Below are 24759 nucleotides of genomic sequence, written 5' to 3' on the forward strand. Positions count from 1 at the left end.
TCAGGGTTGTGGGGATGGTGGAGCCTATTCAGCAGTCATTGGGCGGCAGGAGGGGAGACACCCTGGACAGGCCGCCAGGCATCACAGGACCCACACACACACACACACATTCATACCCAGGGACAATGTAGTACGGCCGATTCACCTGACCTCCATGTGTTTGGACTGTGGGAGGAAACCCATGCAGACACGGGGAGAACATGCAAGCTCCACACAGAGGACGGACGACCTGGGATGACCCACCAAGGCTGGACTACCCCAGGGCTCGAACCCGGGACCTTCTTGCCGTGAGGCGACCGCGCTAACCACTGCGCCGCCGTGCCGCCAGGGACAGGATGTTGTGTTGCTGTAAAGCCCCTTGAGGCAAATTTGTAATTTGTGATATACGGCTATACAAATAAAACTGACTTGACTCCCTCTCCGCCCAAGGGCAGGACGCCGGCGTAGCTCTGAGTATGGGGTTTATAAAATGTCAAGGACTATTATTGGAGAGTAAAGGAAATTCCTTCTGTCAGCATCCTTCATCTCTCCACTGTTAACCAGCGACCGAGGCTGAAACCTAAACCGTCCAAACAGGAAGTCATGAGATATCAGAGGAAGGCACACACGACGCTCCTTTGAACATTAAAAATACTCCATCCGGGGGTTTTAAAACATTTCTCTGAGGAAGTTTAGTCACTGATTTCATGTTACAGACACCATGTTGGGTTAAATTACTATAACGTCCGGAAAAATGAACAGCAGACGCCATTCAAATACTGGAAAAGGGGTAGTCAACTCACTCGGCTTCTTGAACACTTGTGACTTTAAAAACCAGCTTGGTTTTTAAACCTGTCTGCCAGTGTGGAAAGCAGAAGTCAGATTACTCTGTCATTAGTAATCTATTGGTCTGTGTGAACTTTTATAACACCTTCGCACCCAAAAAAAACCTGGGGGGAAAAAAAACTGTGTTTGCCATTTGTGTAAATGGGTCAATGCAGGCCATCTGACACGAGCTGGACACCTTTTGGCTTTGGTATGAAAGGGCAAAAATGGGTTAACTCAACTCAGATTTCCACGAAGGAACCATATTGGTAATGATCAGAGATTTATTATGCAAACGTCGCTTCACACAAGAGTCCAGATGAGCTAGGAGCTGTTCACTTAAACCAGGCCGGGTCCCTGGTTATTTCAAACATGCTATTTATTGTTCAGCCCCTGCTTCAAAAACAAACCTTGATCCATCGCTGAACGTCTACCAGTTCATCTAGTTCATGACCTCAGCTAGAGTCTGTTCTTTACCTAATCACCAGCTGTTGCCAGATCACCAATCTTATTGTCATTTCAGATCCCATCTCCCCTTCCAGCCTGACTGTCTCACCCCTCCCCTCTCCTGTTTTCCCTGCCCAACTCCTCATCTGCAGCTCATTCCCACCAACCCTAACCCACACTACTTATACTACTCCCTTTTCACTAGTCCCCTGCATGATTGTCTGGTGTGTTTTGCCACCTAGCTAGCCAGCATATTCCCTGGGATCTTCTGCCTGACCTGTTTTTTTGACTCTGTTGCCCGACTTCTGGACTCCGTTTCCTCTGCCTGCTCCTTTCCTGCTCTGGTCGCCTGTTTTGAACTTACTCTCGGTCACCTGAACTGTATCCGAACCTGCTTTTTCTCCACCGTAGTCTGTTTTGTCACACATCAAACTGCGTTCCCGGTATTCTGACCTCTGCCTGCCTTTGGACCAAGTTAACTGTATTGTGACCTAAACCTGCCTATCTTTGAGTCGCGCATTTGGGTTCTCATCTGCCAGTCCCCCTCAAACCATTACAATCACTGCCTATTTCCAAGCTGCCTTTCATATCAAAACTCTTAGAAAAGGTGGCGGCTAAGCAACTACATAACATCCTTGAAGAATTTCTGCCTGGCTTTTGCAAAAAGCCTCCCACTGAAACTGCCCTGCTCGCTCTGCTGACGTGTTGCCTGCTGGTGCAGGTGAATGCTGTGTTCTATTGCTGCTCGAGCTCGGCGCAGCTTTTTATGCGGTTGACATTTATGATTGACAGGCCCAGGCAGTGGGTGGGCATCTCTGGGAGTGGTTTTGCGCTTACCTGTCAGTCTTTCTGTGCAGGCCCTGGTCTGTGGTCTGCGTGTTGTGCAGCAGCGAATGACTCGTCAGGCTGTATGGGTCCATGCACGTGTTTTTGTTGCGTCTGGCGATAAAAAGAATCATCAGTTGGCACTTGTGTCTTGCTCCAGCCCCTCTTGTCGCGGGAAAAGGCAAATACAGAATGATCGTATTGATTTTTCAAATTAACAACACATTCTTTGGTACCACACGTACGCACACACATTCCCATGTGGCCGGGATACTAGTCACCACAACACATCTTTACCTAGTATAGGAAATTAACTTTAAATGCAACGAATGCATTTGCACAGTATAAACAGTACTAGAAGAACCCCGCTACAATGTAGCGGTTTGGTTATCCACCCGTCTAAATCTCCCCCCTCTTCATCCTGCCAGCTAACCGCCTTCCCCCTGCCCCTAACCCCTCCCCCCCACTCCAACTCCCTCCCCCCAAATGCTCAGAATCATCTGAAATGCCGACAAAAGTGGTTTTTAGCCATTTTTAGAAAATGCATATTTTGCATAATTATGCATAATTATTATAATTATTTTAATTTTCTGCTATTTTTCTGGTCCTCTCTGGAACAATACCTACCACCTCCAAAAAAAAGAGGATCATAAGTGCATTTTTGCAAAAATGCGTATTTTGCATAATGCCAAAACGAGTCCCAGAAATTTTTTTTATATAGGTGAAAAAAATCAAAGATGCTCAGAATCATCTGAAATGCCGAGAAAAGTGGTTTTTAGCCATTTTTAGAAAAATGAATATTTTGCATAATTATGCATAATTTTAATTTAATTTTCTGCTGTTTTTTATAGGTGCCCCCGATCATCCCCAATAACCTCCAAAAAGAATCAAGGCCCCAAGTGCTTTAGTTTGGCCGTTTATAGACTCTCACACAGACACACACCACACACCAGACACACATTGTGACAATACAGGAGTAGACAACATAGCTGGCGATAAAAAGAAAAACGCGTTGGCACAGTGTTGTGTTAATATCTTGCTCCACTGTTCATGTCAAGCGAGTTATAGTGAAGACACCAGAATTAGCCGCTAGCTGGATAGTGCTTGTGAGGCAAGTTAGCTAGCGAGCCTGCGGAAGCTAGCTAGTGTAGCCGGTTATGTTCTTGCCCGGTGCGGGATTCGATACGGGGTGTACTGCACCACAAGGCGACATCACTAACCGCTCGGCTAAAGGGTCAGACCCATTAGCTAGGGCTAACTAACGTGTCTTATTAGTAGTTTACTGTCGTCACCCTCCCCGGAAGCGCGCCCTTTGTTCTTCCCGCGCTCCGAAGAGACTTCTGAGGATCTGCACACTTCCGGATCCCACCGCTGCCACCAATGTAACGGGCTACTTTGTTGCCCGGTGCGGGATTCGATACGGAGTGTACTGCACCACAAGGCGACATCACTAACCGCTCGGCTAAAGGGTCAGACCTGCTAGCTAGGGGCTAACGTGTCTTATTAGTAGTTTACACTAGCTAGCGAATTTGCAGAACACCGTTTATATCGATAAAACAATTACAGCAGGCACTTATAACAGTTACACTTTATCACAAATCATTGCATATACATTCATAAAACACGTAATACGTGTGGATCATGTTTTCGAGTGGTTTAAAACATTTCAATTCACCAAAAGGGGCGGAGCAAAGATTCTACCCACCGCTCTCGTCGCCGGTCGCGGGAGAAGGGACAGTGACGTTTACAACTAACACCACAAGAGGGCGCTAGTAACGCAATAAAACGTTTCTACGATTAAAGACCATTAGAACAGTACTCCCTTGGGAACAATAACATAATATTTTGACGAACTTCAACATATTAACATGCAGGTACTTTCTACTCCTACTACACCCCCCCACCTTAAATTCGGCAAAATATGCACAACTATGAAATTACAGGAAAACAAAACGAGTCAAATGCTACTGCACCTAGAATACTGGAATTGTCATACCTAAGGTATACTCTGAACGCTAGTGGCCAGCTTGTAAGCTGTTCTCCCATAGAACTGATGAGAGTGCAGGCCTTATAACTAACTCCCTCTGCAGTCATGACCAATCAAAGTGCCTTATATGCGTCATCCTTACAATTCCCCATAAAAATAGTAAAACTAACCATGCTGTAGCGAACACGGGGGCACAGCCGCCAACAGTGGTTCCCGCTTCCACAACAATTGCCCTCCTGGGGATGAATAAAACCCACTTGATTGGAATTTGTCTTACTGATGTAACCGGTTATTTTCTTGCCCGGTGCGGGATTCGATACGAGGTGTACTCCCCCAAAAGCCGACTTCACTATCCGCTCGGCTAAAGGGTCAGACACCGTTAGCTCGGGGCTAACGGGTCTTATTAGTAGTTTGCACTGTGTTCACTTAAACGCAAACACATAGAACCACTGACTTATCAAGCACATAATACATTAACCCAAGACAAATAAAAAGATAAACTCTGAGCCATAAAATGAAATAATCATGAGCGCATAAAACAAATGGGTATAATAAAATAAACTCCACCACATGAGAACACCATGGATAAACATTAACACCTGTAGGGGAAGCAGCAGCAACATCCAATGACCACTAGATAAAGCGCATACGTGCATATAACAAAAGCATCTGCCTTATTATTTAAACCTACTGTAAACTACTAATAAGACACGTTAGCCCCTAGCTAACGAGTCTGACCCTTTAGCCGAGCGGTTAGTGATGTCGCCTTGTGGTGCAGTACATCCCGTAACGAATCCTGCAGCGGGCAACAAAATAACCGGTTACATTGGTGGCAACAGCTTATAACAGGAACTTAAAATCACTGATAGGCAAGTCCAGAAAAATAGGTTACACTACCGAGCGACCTCTGCACACCTCCGCTATTGTAATTCACTTTCTATTTGTTAGCAAAGATCCTCTCTGGATCAGCTGCTCATGATTCAGAATGCTGCTGCAAGAGTTCTAACTAGAACCAGCAATGCTCTCACATTGCTCCCATTCCAGCATCCGAACACCAGCTTCCAGTTGAATATAGGGTTACATTTAAGGTTGTAGAGCCTTGCATGGCCAGGCACCCTCCTCCACCACCGTCGATCTAATGTGACATCCACTGAAGTCTTCTGATAAATGTGTACCTCGTACCAGGCTCCAAATCAAGGGGGGGGGTCGCGCTTCACCCTAGCTACCCCTAAACTGTGCAAGGTTTTGTGGTCTGCTGACTCTGCGGACCGTTTTAAAAGGAATTAAAAATCCACCTGTTTAGACCGGCTTCCGTTTGTCTAACGCGTACATTGCGTATTATTGTTTGTACTGTAACGTGCATGGATAAGAAGACACGCTGGCCGCTGGCTGGCGGGTCTGACCCTTTAGTCTAGCGCAGTGGTTCTCAACCTTTTTGGGGTCCTGGACCCCCTGCGTATTTTTGATCTACCCTGAGGACCCCTCCACCTGATCTTGGGGGAGGGGGGTTGCAATTTGATAGAAACAGTAGAAACTACATTTTAAATTGCATTATAGCATTTATTCACTCTTTGGGGCAAAAATAAGAGCTTTCAGTTGTAACTTAGATATAGTTAACAAAACAGAATATGTATTCAGTAACTTTCAGATATATGTAACAAAACAGAATATGTATTCAGTACCTTTCAGATATATGTAACAACAGAATTCTTATGCAGTAACTTTCAGATATATGTAACAAAACAGAATATGTATTCAGTAACTTTCAGATATATGTAACAAAACAGAATTCTTATGCAGTAACTTTCAGATATATGTAACAACACAGAATATGTATTCAGTAACTTTCAGATATATGTAACAAAACAGAATATGTATTCAGTAACTTTCAGATATATGTAACAACAGAATTTTTATGCAGTAACTTTTAACAATGCAAACGGGAGCGAGATCTCTTATTAAAATACAATAAATTACACTTGTGAAACAGATGTAATTAGAGAAAAAAGTCCTGTTACCCTTTATAGTTTAGGTAGATAAAGGTCTGTCACATTTGAGTAAAATAATCCTATTTCTATAAATGTCATAGGATCTTTTTTTTAAGATATTTTATTTTCACGGACCCCTTGCAATTACACCACGGACCACTAGGGGTCCGCGGACCTCCGGTTGAGAAACACTGGTCTAGCGGTTAGCGATGTCTCCTTGCGGTGCGGGCGATACAAGTTCGCTTCCCGGCCGCGGCAGTTCCTGTGGTTACGCTTTCCCCCGAATTCACTGCAGTATTCTCACAGAAAGGTGAATCAGTTCATCTGGACACAGCGTTTCATCCCGCATCAAATACCCCCTTTTCCATTACACGGTACCGGCTCAACTCGACCCGCCCGTTTTTTCGTTTTCCACCTCTGCAAAGTACCGGCATTTCTGCTAACGTCGTTGCCGAGGTTCCAAAAAAAATGGAGCGGGTACCAAAATCAACGCGGACCTCTGATTGGTCAGAGAAACGCGTCATTCTGCGTCATTACGCGTCACTGCGTCATAAATGCGCGCATACGATATCACCCGCCATTTTAAAATACCGAGGCGGCCGAAGCGGAGTTATCATTCAAAGTACATTTTGAAATTTAAAAAACAAAACAAAAAATGGAGAGCCGGAAATCCATCTACACAGAGGAGGTACTGTTACGGTAACGGAAAACGACACAGAAGCGAGTCGAGCCGGTACCATGTCGTGGAAAAGGGACATAAGTGACCTCTTCCACCCGGTTTGACTGTTGTCAGGCTATTGAACAGCCATTATCGTTACGCATCTGCCCCAACTATGTGGGCTAGTAGGGGCGGGCCTCCTAAACCAGTAGTAGGTTCAGCAGGCTGGTCTCACCCATTTATTTCAGTTAGCCAGCACCGGTGGAGCCCAGTAGGCGCGGAAGGTGTGTTATCAGGCATATCGCGTCATGGTCGTTATCAACTTTTTTCTTTTCAAAACTTTTAACTTGTTTGTTTTGAACAAAAGATGTGAATGTCTCATCAAAGATCTCGGCCTTTTTTAAATAGGCGCCAGCCACCAGCATTGGCTCTACTAAGTGGCCTCTCCAGTCTCGACTGACTGCAGGTGTCCCCACCCTTATCAACAATACAGTGGTATAACGACCCAGAACAACGATCGGTGTCATATGCAGATATGGTGTGACCATTGACTAGAGTTACAATGACCATGTGTACTGTTCACAGAGGGTTGGGGATTAGTTGCAATCACAGCATTGTAAGATGGTGACAGATGTACTCTTGGCGCCCCCTCGCTTCAGGGATGGGCGTTCCCTCTTCACATAGATGGCCTCTTTGACTCCCCGTTCAAACCAGCGTTCGTCCTTATCAAGGATGTGCCCATCCTCGTCCTTGAGAGAGTGAACACTGGTCTGTGTAGGGGTGGGCAGTCTTATCCAGAAAGGGCAGTTACACACCTGTGTCTCCTAATCAAGTTCCTCAGCAGAGACTCTACTGGTGGATTAGTGGGACCAGGTGTGTTAACTGCTTGGTTGGAACAAAAACCTGCACCCACACCGGCCCTTTCTGGATACGATTGCCCACCCCTGTATGTGTTAGCTCTCTTGTGTTGTGCCGTCCTCTTGGCCAGAGTCTGTTAAATCCTCTGTGAATAGCACACATGGCCATTGTAACACATAAACACACATAGAAATACAGGAACACGTGAAATTACATGCACATATGATAACATATGAACACATTAACACATTAACATATATAAATAATAAAAAAAAACAATTTTATTATCTTCCAGTATCATTGAAGAAAGAATCATCAGCCATTTCATAAACCAGTTAGGTTTTCACTCTCTTGCTCTCTCTCTGTCTCTCTCTCTGTCTGTCTCTCTCTCTCTGTCTCCTCAGCTGAGCCACCCAGCCAATCAGGATGGAGAAGGTGGAGAGAGAGGAAGATGGAGCAGGGCGAGTCAGAGAGCTGCAGGAGCAGCGGATGTCTGTGCAGAAGAAGACCTTCACCAAATGGATGAACAGTGTCTTCTCCAAAAATGGGGTGAGAGAAGAGGAGGAGGAGGAGGAGGAGGAGGAAGAGGGCGAAGATGGATGTTAGGAAATGACAGCCTAATAGATATTGCTAATAATGACTGCTATCAGTACCACTCCTATGGCTACTGTTACTATTACTACTACTTCTACTACTACTACTACTACTACTATTACTACCTCTACTACTACCACCACGACTACTACTACTACCTGTACTAACACTCCTGCTACTACTATTACTACCTCTACTACTACCCCCACCACCGCTACGACTATTACTGCCACTACTAATACTCCTGCTACTACTAATACTTTTACTACTACTATTACTACTATTACTACTAGTTTTAACCTGGCTGTGGCTGATTGAAGTCTAACCATGGCGGCAGGGTGGCGCAGTGGTTAGCGCTGTCGCCTCACAGCAAGAAGGTCCTGGGTTCGAACCCAGGGTTGTCCAACCTTGGGGGTCATCCCAGGTCATCCTCTGTGTGGAGTTTGCATGTTCTCCCCGTGTCTGCGGTGGGTTTTCTCCGGGTGCTCCGGTTTCCCCCACCATCAAAAAAGACGTGCATGTTAGGGTTAATACTCCTGTCTGTGCCCCTGAGCAAGGCATGGCGAGACGAACTGGCGTTGGTGCCTGGGTGCTGCACAGCGGCTGCCCGCTGCTCGCCCAGATGACTGCAGACTGCCTGTATGGAAACAGAAGCAGGTAATTTAAACCACAAACTAAAAGAAAGACGCGTCATGTTTTGAACAACATGTCAGTAATTACACCACAGTGTGCACTGCAACCGTCTGGATGGAGCTGAAAACTGACAGTCATCATCCTGTCAGCTGACACATACACACACTGAGCTGACTTTAGTCTGGATTACAGTTTTACCTTGACTTTACCTTTGCTGAGTCCGGAGGTCAGCAGCGTTTGGGAAATGTGGACTGTGTGCAGCTTTGTTTTGTACCAGCAGCTTTGGACCAGTCAACAGCTTCATCGATATCCCACATTCAGTTTTGGAGCATTAACCCCCCCCCCCCCGAAAAATATATAATGCCACAAGTTTCTCCATTTCTCCACTTCCCCTTGCTCCCTGATTTCCTCAACTCAACCCCTCGTCTCCTACGAGCTCCTAGTAGGAGACGAGTGGCAGTGAGAAGGGAAATGAGATGTTGTGATGAAGGTCTGGGATGCCCCCATCCTCCCCTCCCGCAGCATCACGACCCCTGACCCTTCTTCACACTCCATGATAATCCATGCAGGTCTGTGTCGTATCAGCGTTGTCAGCCCCCGGGTGGTTGTGGGAGATGGAGTTCTTGTCTGTACATATGAGGCGGCCCTATAAGAGGCTCAGTGCCATGTGAACATGCCAGCATCTCCATTCAGCTGCAAAATGCAGCTCTCCGGTGGTTATCAGGATATCAGAATGTAAAGAAAACACACATTGGGGGAGTGACTGACCTCCACATACCATGGCTGTTCTGTAATGGAGTCCATGTGTTTAAAATATGAAGAGCGGGTGGCGCCCTGCCAGGCTCAGCTAGAAAAGATGAATACTATGTAGGCATTAAGTCAGCGCCATCCATCATGCGGGTCCAACATAAATGGATGAAGAGTGCATAATACGGAGCTGTGACCTGTTTTTGTCCGATTGAAATAGGAAACGGAGGGGTGGCAAGTTTGGAAAAAGGCAGGTGGATTAAAATCGGTAAACATGGAATCATGGATCCTGACACACATACAATCCTTGCTGCTGCCATTCTCATTCAAGCGCAAAAGAAAAGAAAACGCAATCAGTTCTACTAATATTCTTGCCAGGCCATATTAGTTCTGTTTTGGTTGTGGTAAATTGTTAAACTGGTATAATATAATTGTAACTGACAACACGTTGGCTCAGTTGAAGAGATATAAAAATTTCCGGGCCTCCATCTTAAGGTTGTAGTTAGTTTTGACTTCAGGAGTTCCCCAAAAAAGCCTCAGAGGAAACCTGCTGCAGCGTAAACAAGGCATCGCCAGTTTTCTCTGGACTCACGTCCATTAGAGATGTTGCAGGGATTGTATGTCCATATTTTCCTCTGTCGAAAATATTTGTTGTCTCTGATGAGTGAACGCTAGCAGAACTGGGGGGGGGGTGATTTATGCATGCCTTTATTCATAGGTGAATACACCCTGCCACAATCCCCTCATACGGACATACTTACGTAAATTCTTTGGGTATTTCCTCTGGAGGAAGGGAGGGTAGAGTATACTGGATACCTAAACACTGTCTTAATGCGCGATGTGGAACCCGTCCCTCTGAGGTTCCTTGGAGGCCTCTATATTTAGACGTCTTTCCTGACTTGAACTGCTTCCTGACATGCCGTGAGCGAGCAAATTGACTATTACATCACGCTGTAAGGTATCCTGATGGCCGAGGCCCATCACGCTCCATGTACTCACATGGGCTGACAAGCTGGTTGCTTGGTGGGAAGCAGGAAACAGAAATCCAATAAGATCCCAGTGACACGATCGCGAGAACAAACTGAGTTTTGTTTGTCCAATTAAAAAACAGCGCCTTCACTTGCATAAAGTTAGCTGAACTTTGTCTTTTGTCCCACCCCCTTCTCCGCACCACAAGCTCGGTTTGTATCGGCAGATATCCCATCACCCTTTCTGCAACAAAAGCCCTCAGCAATTAGGCCGAGAACCACGTCCCGCCATCAGGATGTCTTCTGTGACCTTTCCTCACTATTATTTTACATCGCAAGTTGATAACGAGCACCCCCGACTCAGGGCCTTTTGGTCTCAAGGGGCCCAAAACCCCCTTTTTGGGACATGTTTCCGGTGAAATGATGTAAATGCAAATATTAAGATAAAACAATTGCTTAAATACAAGTATGAACTTTTGCAGGGAGTATCCCGAAACAAAGGAGAATCTAGCAAAATAAGATTATTATTCTTATCTTAAAATGGCTTTCTGCCATTTTACTTTAATATATCCCCAAAAAGCCAAAAAAAAAGTCTTCTTGACGAATTCTCATCAAAACGATTATTTCCCGCACTTTATGGTGACTATCACTGCCTAACTTGTTTAATAGAAAACTTCCCAAGTTCATAAGCTTCAATTTGAGCCCAAGATGACCTTTCTGTCTTGAAATTACATCTGCTGTGGCCAAAATTCTTCACTATACCTCAAATCAGAAAAAACTGAATTTTCAGTCACAAGCCTTGCAGACACGGGTTAAGCATATTTCTTGCATCTTACAATATGATGGATATTAATATCCATCACATGGATATTATGGATAAGATTCAAGATTCAACAAAGGACTGGTTGTTAACATCCTAGTGTTTGCACTGCAACAGATTCAGTGGAGATTAAACTGGAGATGTCTGCCAAGGTGACATTGCCACCACCAGGACACATCATCAGTTGTGTACCTCAGCATCACAGGGTGTTTCGGCCTTTTATCACAAGACACCCTCCGCTGAGGCAGGCCCACCACAAGTTGATCGGTCCTGGGTGCGTGACCTGTGGTTAGCTGTTCACCCTGGCAGCCCAGACGGCGTCTCTCCTTTTGAGCCAGATCCAGTGGCTAGTCCTCTCAGCAGTGTTGGCTAGCTCTTTGGTCACTCTCCTGTGGGCTAAAGTTGAGATGAAATGAAAAATAGTACCTTTTTAACCCTTTTTTTAAAAAAAATCACATCCTTAGTCATATTGTGCTCCTATTTAATCAGGAATCAGGAACACTGTCATTTCTTTTCATGTAATGACAAATAAATTACTTCTATTTTAACGTATATTTTAACAATATTAGCAACAACAAAAAATACAAAAATACAAAAAAACAAAACAATTTCTTTGTATTCCTCCCAATTGCACTTTAGCCAACTACCCCACTCTTCTGAGACATCCAAGTCGCTGCTTCACCTCCTCTGCCCATCCGGGGAGGGTTGTAGACTACGACGTGCCTCCTCCGATATATGTGGAGTCGCCAGTTGCTTCTTTTCACCTGGCAGTGAGGAGTTTCACCAGGGGGACGTAGCGTGTGGGAGGATCACTCTACTCCCCCCCAGTTTCCCCGGGCCAGGTGCCCCGACCGACCAGAGGAGGCGCTGGTGCAGCGACTGGGACACATACCCACATCCGGCTTCCCACCCGCAGACACAGCGAGGCCCGACCAAATTTTTGTATTTTTATATCACAGTCCAATCATGTTTCCTTCTTGTAAAACAAAATATGACTTGAACCAACCAACTGCCACTGATAATATCATGACATCTGCCCATCGATCAATCTTCAACTTTTAGCGGCACCGAGCTAAGATTCATTAGGTAGCTAGCTAGCAACACACCCACTTCGCAACGCTCTGACTTGAGAGAAGAACTTGAACTGACAGAGAAGCAGCAGGACTCCCCGCCTTTTTATTTATGTATTGTGGACATGGCAGGAAAGTAGAGACGGACAGTGTCTCTCACTGACTACACGAACGCATGTGTCATTTATCCTTCCGTACAAAATCACAATGCGAGCCACGTGTCTCGTGGTTGTGAGACCAGCTATGTTGTATGGTTTGGAGACAGTGGCACTGACGAAAAGACAGGAGGTGGAGCTGGAGGTGCAGAGTTGAAGATGATAAGATTTTAATTGGGAGTGGTGAAGAAGGACAGGATTAGGAACGAGTATATTAGAGGGACAGCTCAAGTTGGACGGTTTGGAGACAAAGCAAGAGAGGCAAGATTGAGATGGTGTGGACATGTGTGGAGGAGAGATGCTGGGTATATTGGGGGAAGGATGCTGAATATGGAGCTGCCAGGGAAGAGAGGAAGAGGAAGGCCAAAGAGGAGGTTTATGGATGTGGTGAGGGAGGACATGCAGGTGGCTGGTGTGACAGAGGAAGACGCAGAAGACAGGAAGAGATGGACACGGATGATCCGCTGTGGTGCCCCCTAACGGGAGCAGTTGAAAGTAGTATTAGTAGATTGATGGTTAACTTCTTGATCACATGGTAGTCATGCTAGTATGTATTGTAGCTCTACACTACTTGGGTGTCTTGGTTTGGACAAGGTATCTGTGCATATACAAATATTTTTAAAAGCATTTTTTTCCCTCTGTATTATTCACTTTTCATGTTTTCCACTTCAGGCAGCAGTAGTAGCAGTACATATGAACATGTTGTAAGATGCAAGAAATATGTTTACCCCCATCTGCAAGGCTCATGACTGAAAACTCTGTTTTCTTTAATTTGAGGTATAGTGAAAATGTTTGGCCACAGCAGATGTAATTTCAAGATAGACGGGTCATCTTGGGCTCAAATTGAAACTTAGGAACTTGGGAAGTTTTCTATATACAAGTGAGGCAGTGATATTCACCATAAAGTGCGGGAAATAATCATTTTTGAGGAGAATTTTTCAAGCGGACATTCATTTTTTTGGCTTTTTTGGGGACGTTGTGGGTGATATTTGAAAATAAAATGGCAGCAAGCCCCAGAATCTTGTTTTGTTACTTTCTCCTTGGTTTCAGGATACTCCCTGCAAAATGTCATACTTGTATGGCTATTTATGCAATTGTTGTTCCTTAATATTTGCATTTACATCATTTCACTAGAAACCTGTCCCGAAAAAAGGGTTTTGGGCCCCTTGAGACCAAACGGCCTTGAGTTGGAGGTGCTTGTTATCAACTTGTGATGGCCGAAGGACGGTATGGGCTAAGAGGAAATAATAGTGAAACAAGACTAGGTGAAAACCTAGTATATGGCTGGACAGTGACTACATTTATTAAACGGCTGTTTTTATGTGACTACGTTTAAAAAGCGTCTGTTTTGACATTGGTTGCGTGAACAGCTGGTGGCGTAATAGAAATTCATTTTGAAAGAGCAACGGCCAAAGGGGAAACTCCATCACTCACTCACGGCCACAGCCCCATGTGTAGGGGCGGGCCCCGCTGCCGCGGCCCAGCTAGAAAAGGTAGCAGAGAACATCCTGGGGGCTGGACCTGGCTCCCGGCCTAAGGCAACGTTTTTACATTGCAGCGGTACGAACCACAAGGTTTTTTCTTTTCCTTTTTTCTTTTTTTTGTTCCTATTTTTAAGGTTCAAGATTTTTTTCGTCTTTTCCTAATCGCTCCTGTACGAAATCGAATTTCTCTGCTAACCCTGTCGTTAATGATAATGCAGATGTTAAGCTGTTACTTTGCAGCCCAGACAGCATCCGGATGTGGGCCACTTCAGGCAATGATGTGGCACTGCTGGTCTTCTTCTGGCCCTGACAAAATGGATGTGAGTCTGAAGTGGCCCACATGTATAATAGCAAATATGGCCCAAATATGCCAAATCACATGTGGGCCTTTTTTGGCAAAGATGCGGTGCTCTCGGCAAGATGTGATCTGGATGTGACCCTGAAGTGGCCTGTGTGGTAAATGGTGAATATCGTCCAAATATCACAAAACAAATTTGGGCCACCTTCGGCAAATATGTGGCACATGCGGCATTACTATGGCTTGGTTCTGGCCCAGATCTGGCAAACAGGAGCGGACCACCCAAGTGCCATCATTCCATGCGGTATGTGGGCCGGATGAAAGTGTCGGCTGTGGGTCGGGTCCGGGCCACAGCAATTTTGCTATCGGAGATAAAGGCATAGTCTAGATTCTCAAGAGTTTTTGGAAAAGGTAAGCGAAAGTGAGCTCAGGGTTTGGGAAGCCAACAGCAGTAGTTCAGAGGTGGGTGCATGCCAGTGAAATCTCTTTGATTTAAAGACGAAGCAAAATGACATCATATCGCGGGTTTGTTGTTGCAGGCAACCAGTAACACTATTGAAAGTTAAGGTTAAGTTTCTTCTTATTTATTTTGTTGTCACTCAGTCTTTCGCTGTGTCGCATTATGATTTGTTCAGAATGACTGTAAGCCTGATATAAGTCTGTCTAGTTTAAAGGTGGTGGCACGGTGGCGTAGTGGGCAGCACGGTCGCCTCACAGCAAGAAGGTCCTGGGTTCGAGCCCCGGGGTAGTCCAACCTTGGGAGTCGTCCCGGGTCGTCCTCCGTGTGTGGTTTGCATGTTCTCCCCGTGTCTGCGTGGGTTTCCACCGGGTGCTCCAGTTTCCTCCCACAGTCCAAAGACATGTAGGTCAGGTGGATCGGCCGTACTAAATTGTCCCTAGGTGTGAATGTGTGTGTGTGTGTGTGTGTGTGTGTGTGTGTGTGTGTGTGTGTGTGTGTGTGTCGGCCCTGTGATGGACTGGCGGCCTGTCCAGGGTGTCTCCCCACCTGCTGCCCAATGACTGCTGGGATAGTGGATGGGTGGATGGATAATGGATGGATGGATAGTTTGAAGTTCCCATTCTAAACTCATTTGAAGACTTATCTCAGCCTTGTGACAGGTTCCCTAGTGATAAACCAGATTAAGACTGGTGTTCAATTCTCTCTCTGTTCTTTACTGACCTGTATCAAGTCAGTTAAGCTGCTTAAAATTGTACTAATGTGAAAATTAAATTTTTCACAGAACGACATCTGATCACCTTACAAGTGTAGTTGTGCAGAATGTTGTTTTCTGTCTCATCTCATCTATCTTGTCTGATCTAATCTTATCTTTTTTTCGCATTTTAAATATACTTAGCTTAGCTCATCTCACCTTATCTTCTCCCATCTCAGCTCATATCATCTCATCTTGTCTTATCTCATGTTATCTTGTCTTAACTATTCAGCCAACAGAACATTCCAGACAGCTGAGGTCAGACGAGTCTCAAACCAATAGAGGAATGAGTCAGTAGGAGAGAAAGGGAGAGCGACAGAGTCAAGGAAGACAGGAAAAAGAGACCGAATGTTGGTTTATTCATGGTTATGTGAACTCATCAACAAGGCCAAAAAAAAAGAGTTGACCGGTGTGTGTGTGTTTGTCTGTGTCTGTGTCTGTGTCTGTGTCTGTGTGTGTGTGTGTGTGTGTGTGTGTGTGTGTGTGTGTGTGTGTGTGTGTGTGTGTGTGTTTGTCTGTGTCTGTGTCTGTGTCTGTGTGTGTGTGTGTGTGTGTGTGTGTGTGTGTGTGTGTATGACAGCACATCTCAAGGCCTGCCATAGAGGACAGGGTACTGATCAGTCCACAGGAAGCAAGGAGGATTTAAATTTCCTTTTATAGAATTACTCTGTTTTCATTTCTCGTTGCCATGGAAGATAACATTGTTACTCTGAGCTTATCACATCTGTGGCAAAACACACTGCCGGAGTAGACTAAAATAGACTTGAATAGAATAAGGTTAAATCAGACTGGAACAGTAAGAATGTCTTATGAAACATCTCATCTCATCTTCAGCCACTTCTCCGGGGTCCGGTCGCGGTGGCAGCAAGCCAAGTAGGGCACTCCAGACACCCCTCTCCCCAGCAACGCCCTCTAGGTCCTCCTGGGGGATCCCAAGGCATTCCCAGGCCAGATTGGACATGTAGGCCCTCCAGTGAGTTCTGGGTCTACCCCAGGGTCTCCTCCCAGTTGGACGTGCCCGGAAAACCTCCAAAGGAAGGTGCCAAGGAGGCATCCTAATCAGATGCCCGAACCACCTCAACTGGCTGCTTTCGACACGAAGGAGCAGTGGCTCTACTCCAAGCTTCCTCCGGATGTTCGAGCTTCTCATTCTATCTCTAAGGCTGAGCCCAGACACCCTACGGAGGAAACTAATTTCAGCCACCTGTATCCACGATCTCACCCTTTCGGTCACTACCTAAAGCTCATGACTATAGGTGAGGGTTGGAACAAAGATTGACTGGTATCTTGACTGGTATTACAGCACCTTAGAGTAGACTTTCTCAGGGAGGCTGAGCAGTGTTATGCCCCGATAATTGGAGCACACCCTCTGGTCCCCTTTTTTAAATATGGGAACCACCAACCCAGTCTGCCACTCCACAGGTACTGTCCCCAACCTCCACACGACGCTGAAGAGGTGTGTCAGCCAAGACAGCTCAACAATGTCCAGAGCCTTCAGCATCTCAGGGCGAATCTCATCCACACCCGGCGCCTTACCACCGAGGAACTTCTTAACTACCTCAGAGACCTCTGCCAGGGATATGGGTGGGGCTTTCCCCGAATCTTCAGACTCTACCTCCTCCACTGAGGATATGTTAGCCGGTTTCAGGAGCTCCTCAAGGTGTTCTTTCCACCACCCAACAATATCCCCAGTCCGGGTCATCAGTTCCCCTCCCTGACTGAACACAGCCTGAGTCAGGCCCTGCTTCCTCTTTCTGAGTCACCGGATGGTTTGAACCCAAAACATCCTTGAGGCCCACCAAAAGTCCTCCTCCATAGCCTTGCCGAACTCCTCCCAAACCCAAGTTTTTGCTTCCGCGACCGCCAAAGCTGCAGCCCTTCTGGCCTCCCGGTACCTGTCTGCTGCTTCAGGGGACCCCTGGGCCAACCGAGCTTGAAAGGCTTCCTTCTTCAGCCTGACGATTTCCCTCAGCGCTGGTGTCCACCAGCGGGTTCTTAGGTTGCCACCTCGACAGGCACCGATGACCTTATGACCACAGCTCCTCCCTGCCGCATCTGCAATAGAGGCTTTGAACATGGCCCACTCAGACTCCATGTCCCCAGCCTCCCTTGGGATACACGAGAATTTCTTCCGGAGGTGGGAGTTGAAGACCTGATGGACAGGGGCCTCCGCCAGGCGTTCCCATTTCACCCTTACTACACGTTTGGGTTTGCCAGGTCTGTCCAGCAGCCTTCCCCACCATCTGATCCAACTCACCACCAGGTGGTGATCAGTTGACAACTCTGCTCCTCTCTTCACCCGAGTGTCCAAAACATACGGCCGCAGATCTGATGATACGACCACAAAGTCTATCATCAATCTTCGGCCTAAGGTGTTCTGGTACCAAGTACACTTATGAACTACCTCATGTTCGAACATTGTGTTTGTTATGGCCAATCCATGACTCGCACAGAATTCCAGTAACAAGGCACCGCTCGGGTTCTGATCGGGGAGGCCGTTCCTCCCAATCACACCCCTCCAGGTTTCTCCGTCATTGCCCACATGAGCATTGAAGTCCCCCAGCAGAACTATAGCGTCCCGAGGCGGAACCCTATCCAGGACACCACCTAGAGACTCCAAAAAGCCCGGATACTCCAAATTGCTATTTGGTGCATAAGCACACACAACAGTCAGAGCCTTCCCCCCAGCGACTTACAGTCGTGTACAGGTGACCCTCTCATTCCCCGGGGAGAACTCCAACACCGTGGCGCTCAACCAGGGACTTGTGAGTATCCCCACACCCGCCCGGCACCTGTCAACTTGGCCAACTCCGGAAAAGTAGAGTCCAGCTCCTCTCCAGGAAATTGGTACCAGAGCCCATGCTATATGTGTGGAGGTGAGCCCAACTATACCTAGTTGGTACCGCTCCACCTCCCACACCAGCTCAGGCTCCTTCCCTGCCAGAGAGGTGACATTCCACGTCCCGAGGACCAGTCCCTACCAGGAGCTATTGCCCCCGACAACAGTTCCCAGGATCACCGGGATACCCAAACCCCTCCACCACATTAAGGTGGCGATTCTTGGAGGGGTCTTATGAAGCATTATTAAAATCAGGGAGTCACTTTAAGGATTTTTTCACTGATTATTTATTAGTTTGTGTGATGCCTCTGTAAGACCAACATGACCCAATGAGACCATCAGAATACATCTCTCTCTTCTCAACTAAACGAATTCACCAGCTGCCAGAGGATGAATAGAGACCTTTGTGACAAGAGGCGACGCTTATGTGAATTCAGGCTGTTATTCTCTGAATACTGCTGAGCAATGAGTGTTCTTTTGAGTTTGGTATTATTTCGATTGAAAAAAATTTGTTTTGATTTATTTTGACTATGACCAATGAAACTTTAAAAACAAAATATTATCCACTGTTCAACTTAAAATGGCGTTTAGATTTCCAAATACCAGCAAAATACTGTCATTTCTAGCCAGTGTTTACAACCATTATGAATGTGAACCAAACTTTTTGTTACCTCTCTCTCCCTAAGCCAGAAGATAGCCGTTATTTTCCTGCAGTAGCGCAAAATGCTGCTGTGTGCAGTAGATTATGGTCATTGTTGTTATCGCTGTGCTGAATTGTGTTGAATGTCTTGCTTTTGAAATTTAATTTCCAGCAGGCTAGATGCTTCAAGGCATATTGGTGTGCTCCACCGTCAATAGTACATACTGCGCTTCATTTACTCCCTTAGCATTGAGCTCAGAAAAAAATAACAGAGTTTCAGTGTTTCTAAGGCATATGAGTTTAAATACGTGGGGCCAACTGTCCAAAGTAACGGGGAGTGCAGAAGAGAGGTGAAGAAGAGAGTGCAGGCAGGGTGGAGTGGGTGGAGAAGAGTGTCAGGAGTGATTTGTGACAGAAGGGTACCAGCAAGAGTTAAAGGGAAGGTTTACAAGATGGTTGTGAGACAAGTTTGGAGACGGTGGCACAGATGAAAAGACAGGAGGTGGAGCTGGAGGTGGCAGAGTTGAAGATGATACGATTTTCATTGGGAGTGATGAAGAAGGACAGGATTAGGAGCGAGTATATTAGAGGGACAGCTCAGGTTGGACGGTTTGGAGACAAAGCAAGAGAGGCAAGATTGAGATGATTTGGACATGTGTGGAGGAGAGATGCTGGGTATATTGGGAGAAGGATGCTGAATATGGAGCTGCCAGGGAAGAGGAAAAGAGGAAATGCCGAAGCGAAGGTGTATGGATGTGGTGAGAGAGGACATGCAGGTAGCTGGTGTGACAGAGGAAGATGCAGAGGACAGGAAGAGATGGAAACAGATGATCCGCTGTGGCGCCCCCTAACAGGAGCAGCCAAAAGTACTAGTAGTAGTAGTTTCATAGTTTCTAATAGTTGAATCTATCAGTTAGTTTTCAGACACTGAAAACTAAATGAAACTCACTATCCAAAAAATACTAGTGCTTTGGTCCACAGGGGTGGGTTAAACCATAAAAAAAATCCCAAACTCCTTGTAACAGCTTTAAATCTGTGATGGATCTCTGGCATGTGAGACTGGACTGAAACAACGGCTCTAAGTGCTTCCTCTTCCTCTCCTTCCTCTTCCTTGTGGCTTGTGAGTGGGAAGACATCAGTCAGAACCAGACAAACACAGATACTCGGATAGATCTGTGTGAAGGGCAGAGTTTGATGGAGTCGGACATGTTTGTTTTTATACTCAGTTTGGTTCTTGGAGGGTTGGGGCGTGTTGGCATGTTGTGAGGACTTAAGGATAACTAGGATATCCTGAACTTGACTGGGATACAGTCTACTCTAGTGTGGTTGCATAACATCATTACGGAGAGGAAGAAATTGACTACGTTTAGAGACAAAAGGTTCAAACTGAAATTGGTGATTTATTATAAACAACAAAAATAAAGCCCTTGTGTTGTAAAGATCCGGACCACTCACGGTACGACTAACCGGTTCTGTCACATGGACAGTCAGTGATTAATCATATTCAGTCTGTATTTTACATTTAAGTTTCAGCTTCAGTCTCTTCTCATGGTTCCAGAAACATATAAGCCAATATTCCTTCCGTCCTCCTCAGTACAATCCAAATAGATGATGTGTCTCTGCGGGGACTCTCAGACAGTGGTACTCTAGTTTCTAATTAACAGATAACTCCATTTTTATTTTATTTATTTTTTACAATCTGGGTCTTATTTTCATAGTTTTTGCCATCATGCATATCAGTTCTGATATGATTTTACTCGCCAGCTTCATATTAGAGAATTTGGACACAGGACCAGCGCTGGACTCAGCCTTACAATGGTGTCTTGTGGGACAGCTGTTGTGTACTTTCCTGTAAATAACCTATTGGCTTGAATGACATGGCAACCACAGCAGCTCCATCCAAAGCATGAGATGTTAGCCGTGTTTGTAGTGAATCTTCTCATTTAAACAACAAAAGTAAACACAATTGTTGAGTCTTATCTTTTGCAAAAGGCTGGCCCGGTTCTTTGATTCAGGTCGACATAGGCAAATAAGAAGTCAGACGGCTTCTTGCTGGTTCGTGATGGTTTATTTGGCACACAACAAATATTTCACAGGTAATGCTGCAGCGCTGGAGACGTACCCTCGGTGCAACCAGGAGTCGTCTGCCAAATAACAGAAACACATAGTGATATATACTAAAACAGCAAGGCGTGGTTCTTTTTCAGAGACAGGCTTGATCTTCTTTTTTGGTTTCCCTTTGTCACTGTCATCATGTTTTCCTCGTGTTGTTTTGCATGTGTAGCGTGTGTCCTAATCAGGTTTATGTGCATGGTGTTCCTGCTCCAAGGCCGTCCTAATCAAGCCGGCGTACACAGCGTTCCTACTCCCAGGCCCAGCTCCTTTACAATCATCCATTATTACTGTTAGTGTGGCAAAGACAATTAAGGAAACTTGTTTCTACCCAAACAGAAAAACTAATCAGAAGTGTTGTTTATGGAAGTGGGTATCTTCAAACTCACAGATGATCAAATGGCTACCTCAGGATTTCTGAGGTCTCGTTATTCCATTTTTTCCCCAAAGAGAGACAATATTATGGGTCATGTGACTAAGCTGTATATCCTGTCTGCAGGAAGACATGGTTCTGACGGATGTCTACACAGAGCTGAAGACAGGCGTCATCCTGGTTCGTCTTTTGGAACTCATCTCCCGTCACACCCTGCCAACACCCAGCCGCAGAACGCTCCGCGTTCACTGCCTGGAAAACAACAGCATCGCTATCAACTTCCTGAAAACCAAGGTGACTTGCTATCCCTCACCAGCCACATCTGGCTGCGGCTCCACAACCAGTTTCGTTTTAGCCCGGGGTCATGGTGGCTCGGGTCTAGATGGTTACCCTAGATTTATGAAACCCTCCCACACTTGCACATACGCACTTGATTCAGCACAGTAGCACTTCACAAGCATTAGGTTAAGGTTAGGTTAAAAATCCCTCAAGAGTTTTGCAAATCTAGGGTTACCATCTAGACACGCCCGTCATGGTGAAGTAAAGTAAGTAAGTCAATTTTATTTAGTATATCGCCTTTCACAAAACAATGTTACAAAGTCTTCACAAAAGCAAAATTGTTAAAAATAAGACCATAGGAACAGTAAAAAAAGAAATAATAAAACACAAAATTACAAACACTAGACAGCATGAAGCGAGACAAAGGTCAGTTCGAATAAATGGGTTTTCAGCTGCTTTTTAAAGGCGTCAACAGAGAATGCAGATCGTATGTTTAAAGGTAGAGCATTCCACAGTGTCGGAGCCGCATTTTCAAAGGCACGATCACCTTTTATTTTCAAACAAGAGCGAGGGACATCCAGTAAGCCCTGATCAGAAGACCTAAGTGTTCTACTGGTGATGGAGTAGGTTGCAGATGTACACAGGTGCCTGTCCATGCAGGGCTCTATATGTGAAAACAAGAACCTTGAAATTAATCTTAAATTTGATGGGAAGCCAATGTAAAGAAGATAAAATGGTTTTATGTGAGTGGTCCTGCTGGACCTGGTCAACAGCCTTGCAGCAGCGTTTTGGACCATTTTTAGATGGTCCAGGAACGACTTGTTGAGGCAGGTGAAAAGGAAATTACATTAGTCTAGCGGGGATTATATAAAAGCATGAATAATCGTTTCTACCAGAGGTTTTGACACAACAGACCTGTGTTTGGCAATGATTCTTAAATGCAAAAAAACATATACAGGTGAACAATTTAATATGTTGATCGAAGTACATAGCCTGATCAAAAATGACACCAAGATTTCTAAGATTAGACTGCACAGCTGAAGAAAGGGATCCAATACACCGAACAACCTTGGAAGCTATAACAACAACAACAAAGACAACAACAACTTAGTTTTGTATAGCGCCTTTCAAGGAACCCAAGGAAGCTTTTACACTAAAGATAAACAAAAAAACAAAAAGAGAAAAATACGAGAACAGAAAATGAAAATAGAAATGATTGCCAGGGATGATAGAAGTGACTAGAGACCATAGACCTTGGTGAACAGGTGAGTTTTTAGAAGTGTCCATAGAAGCAGCGTTGCGGATCTCTGCTGGAATGGAGTTCCAGAGGGTGGGAGCTGCCACACTAAATGCTCTATCCCCAAAAGTCTGCAGGTTGGTGAGGGGGATGAAAAGCAAGCATGTGTCTGCTATACTATACTATACTATACTATACTATACTATACTATACTATACTATACTATACTATCTGAAGCAGTGATAAGGACCTCATTCTTATCTGTGTTTAGCTGTAAAAAGTTGTTGGCCAGCCAGTCTTTAATGGCAATCAGACAGACGGCAAAAAAGACAAATGTGTCAGACTTATCAGGCTTAAAAGACACATACAGCTGAATATCATTAGCATAACAGTGATATGAGATACTTTTAAATGTACTAATAATATGACCTAAGGGAGGTACATACAAAGCAAATAATATAGGACCCAAGACAGAACCCTGAGGCACACCACAGGAAAGAGAAACACTTTCAGAAGGCTCCCTGGTGGCCTTCAGGGTCCTCCAAGCTTCCAGGACAAAGGCATAGAAAGGTAACAGGCTTGTCAGATCTGCCCCCTCCAGCCTCAGCAGAAACAGTTGCTTACTGTATCCCAGATGACCAGCTGTCCACAGGATGAGCTTGGCTGTGTCTAGCCACTGCACACCACAGTGGTAAAGCAGTCTCTGCGGTCTTCAGCCTAAGTCCCATCACCCAAGATGTAATGTCCACCAAGACCCTGTCCTCCTCCGTCCACTGGCAAGTATAAGACAGGGGCTTGTATCCAGTGCTGCCCTGACCAGAAAAAGTCCACTATGGCTTACTGAACATCTTCAATCAGGCCTCTTGGTGGAGGTAGAACAATCAATCTGTGCCACAGCGTCGATGCAACTAAATTATTGGCAACAAAAACTCGACCCCTATATGACAGCTGGGGTAGCAATAATCTCCATCACAGCCTCCCAATTCTGCCTCTGATAATCATCGGTGCCCAAAAATACCCCCAACACCTCATCCCGCTTTCCCCCCACTATAGACCTGCAGGCAGACTGGGTGCTGCCCTCTCTCTCAACTGTCCTACCTGTAAGGCCTCACTCTTTGCCCAGTTTACTTTTGCTGATGAAGCCTTCTGATACAAGCCCAGACTGTCCTGTAGTGACTTCACAATCCCCTTGATCCCTGACAAACAAATTTAAATCATCCGCGTAGGAAGAAACTATCAAATGTAGGTTGTGTTGTGTGCCTGACAGTGAAAGCCCACTGAGATGGCTTCTCAGCCTACACAGCAGAGGTTCAATAGCCAAACTGTAAAACTGCCCTGGGGTGGGACAACCCTTCCTTATCCCCCTCTGCACAGGGATTGGTTGGCTCAACTCTCCCCCAACCTTCACTAAACACTCAGAACCATTGTATAATAACTCCACCCATGATACAAAATTGTCACCAAAACCAAAAGCCTTAAGTATTGAAAACAAATAGCCATAGTCCACCCTGTCATTTTTTTTCTTGATCTAAGGATAGAATACCAATGTCAGTAGCGTAAAGTTTACATAGGTCAATCACATCTTGAAAAAAGGTTGTCCATTATTGTTCTGCCCTGTACACGGTATGTTTGATCCATATAAACAAGTATATCTAGATAATCTCTTAGTCTGTTTGACAGTGCTCTGGAAAGCACTTTATAGTCCGAACATAAAAGGGCCAGTGGCTTCCAG

At 45.4% G+C, this 24759-nt stretch overlaps 1 protein-coding gene across 1 annotated transcript in view; it reads left to right on the top strand.

Annotated features, from left to right (window-relative positions):
• sptbn5 (spectrin, beta, non-erythrocytic 5) overlaps nt 1-24759 on the top strand; it is a 150739-nt gene that overhangs the window by 996 nt on the left and 124984 nt on the right. The window contains 2 exon segments of the mRNA XM_056296305.1: nt 7972-8116; nt 21638-21805. Of these exon segments, the coding sequence (XP_056152280.1) occupies nt 7994-8116; nt 21638-21805 (291 nt within the window). The 5' untranslated portion in view covers nt 7972-7993.

This window comes from Lampris incognitus, chromosome 16, assembly GCF_029633865.1.
Source record: "Lampris incognitus isolate fLamInc1 chromosome 16, fLamInc1.hap2, whole genome shotgun sequence".
NCBI classification, from domain to species: Eukaryota; Metazoa; Chordata; class Actinopteri; order Lampriformes; family Lampridae; genus Lampris; species Lampris incognitus.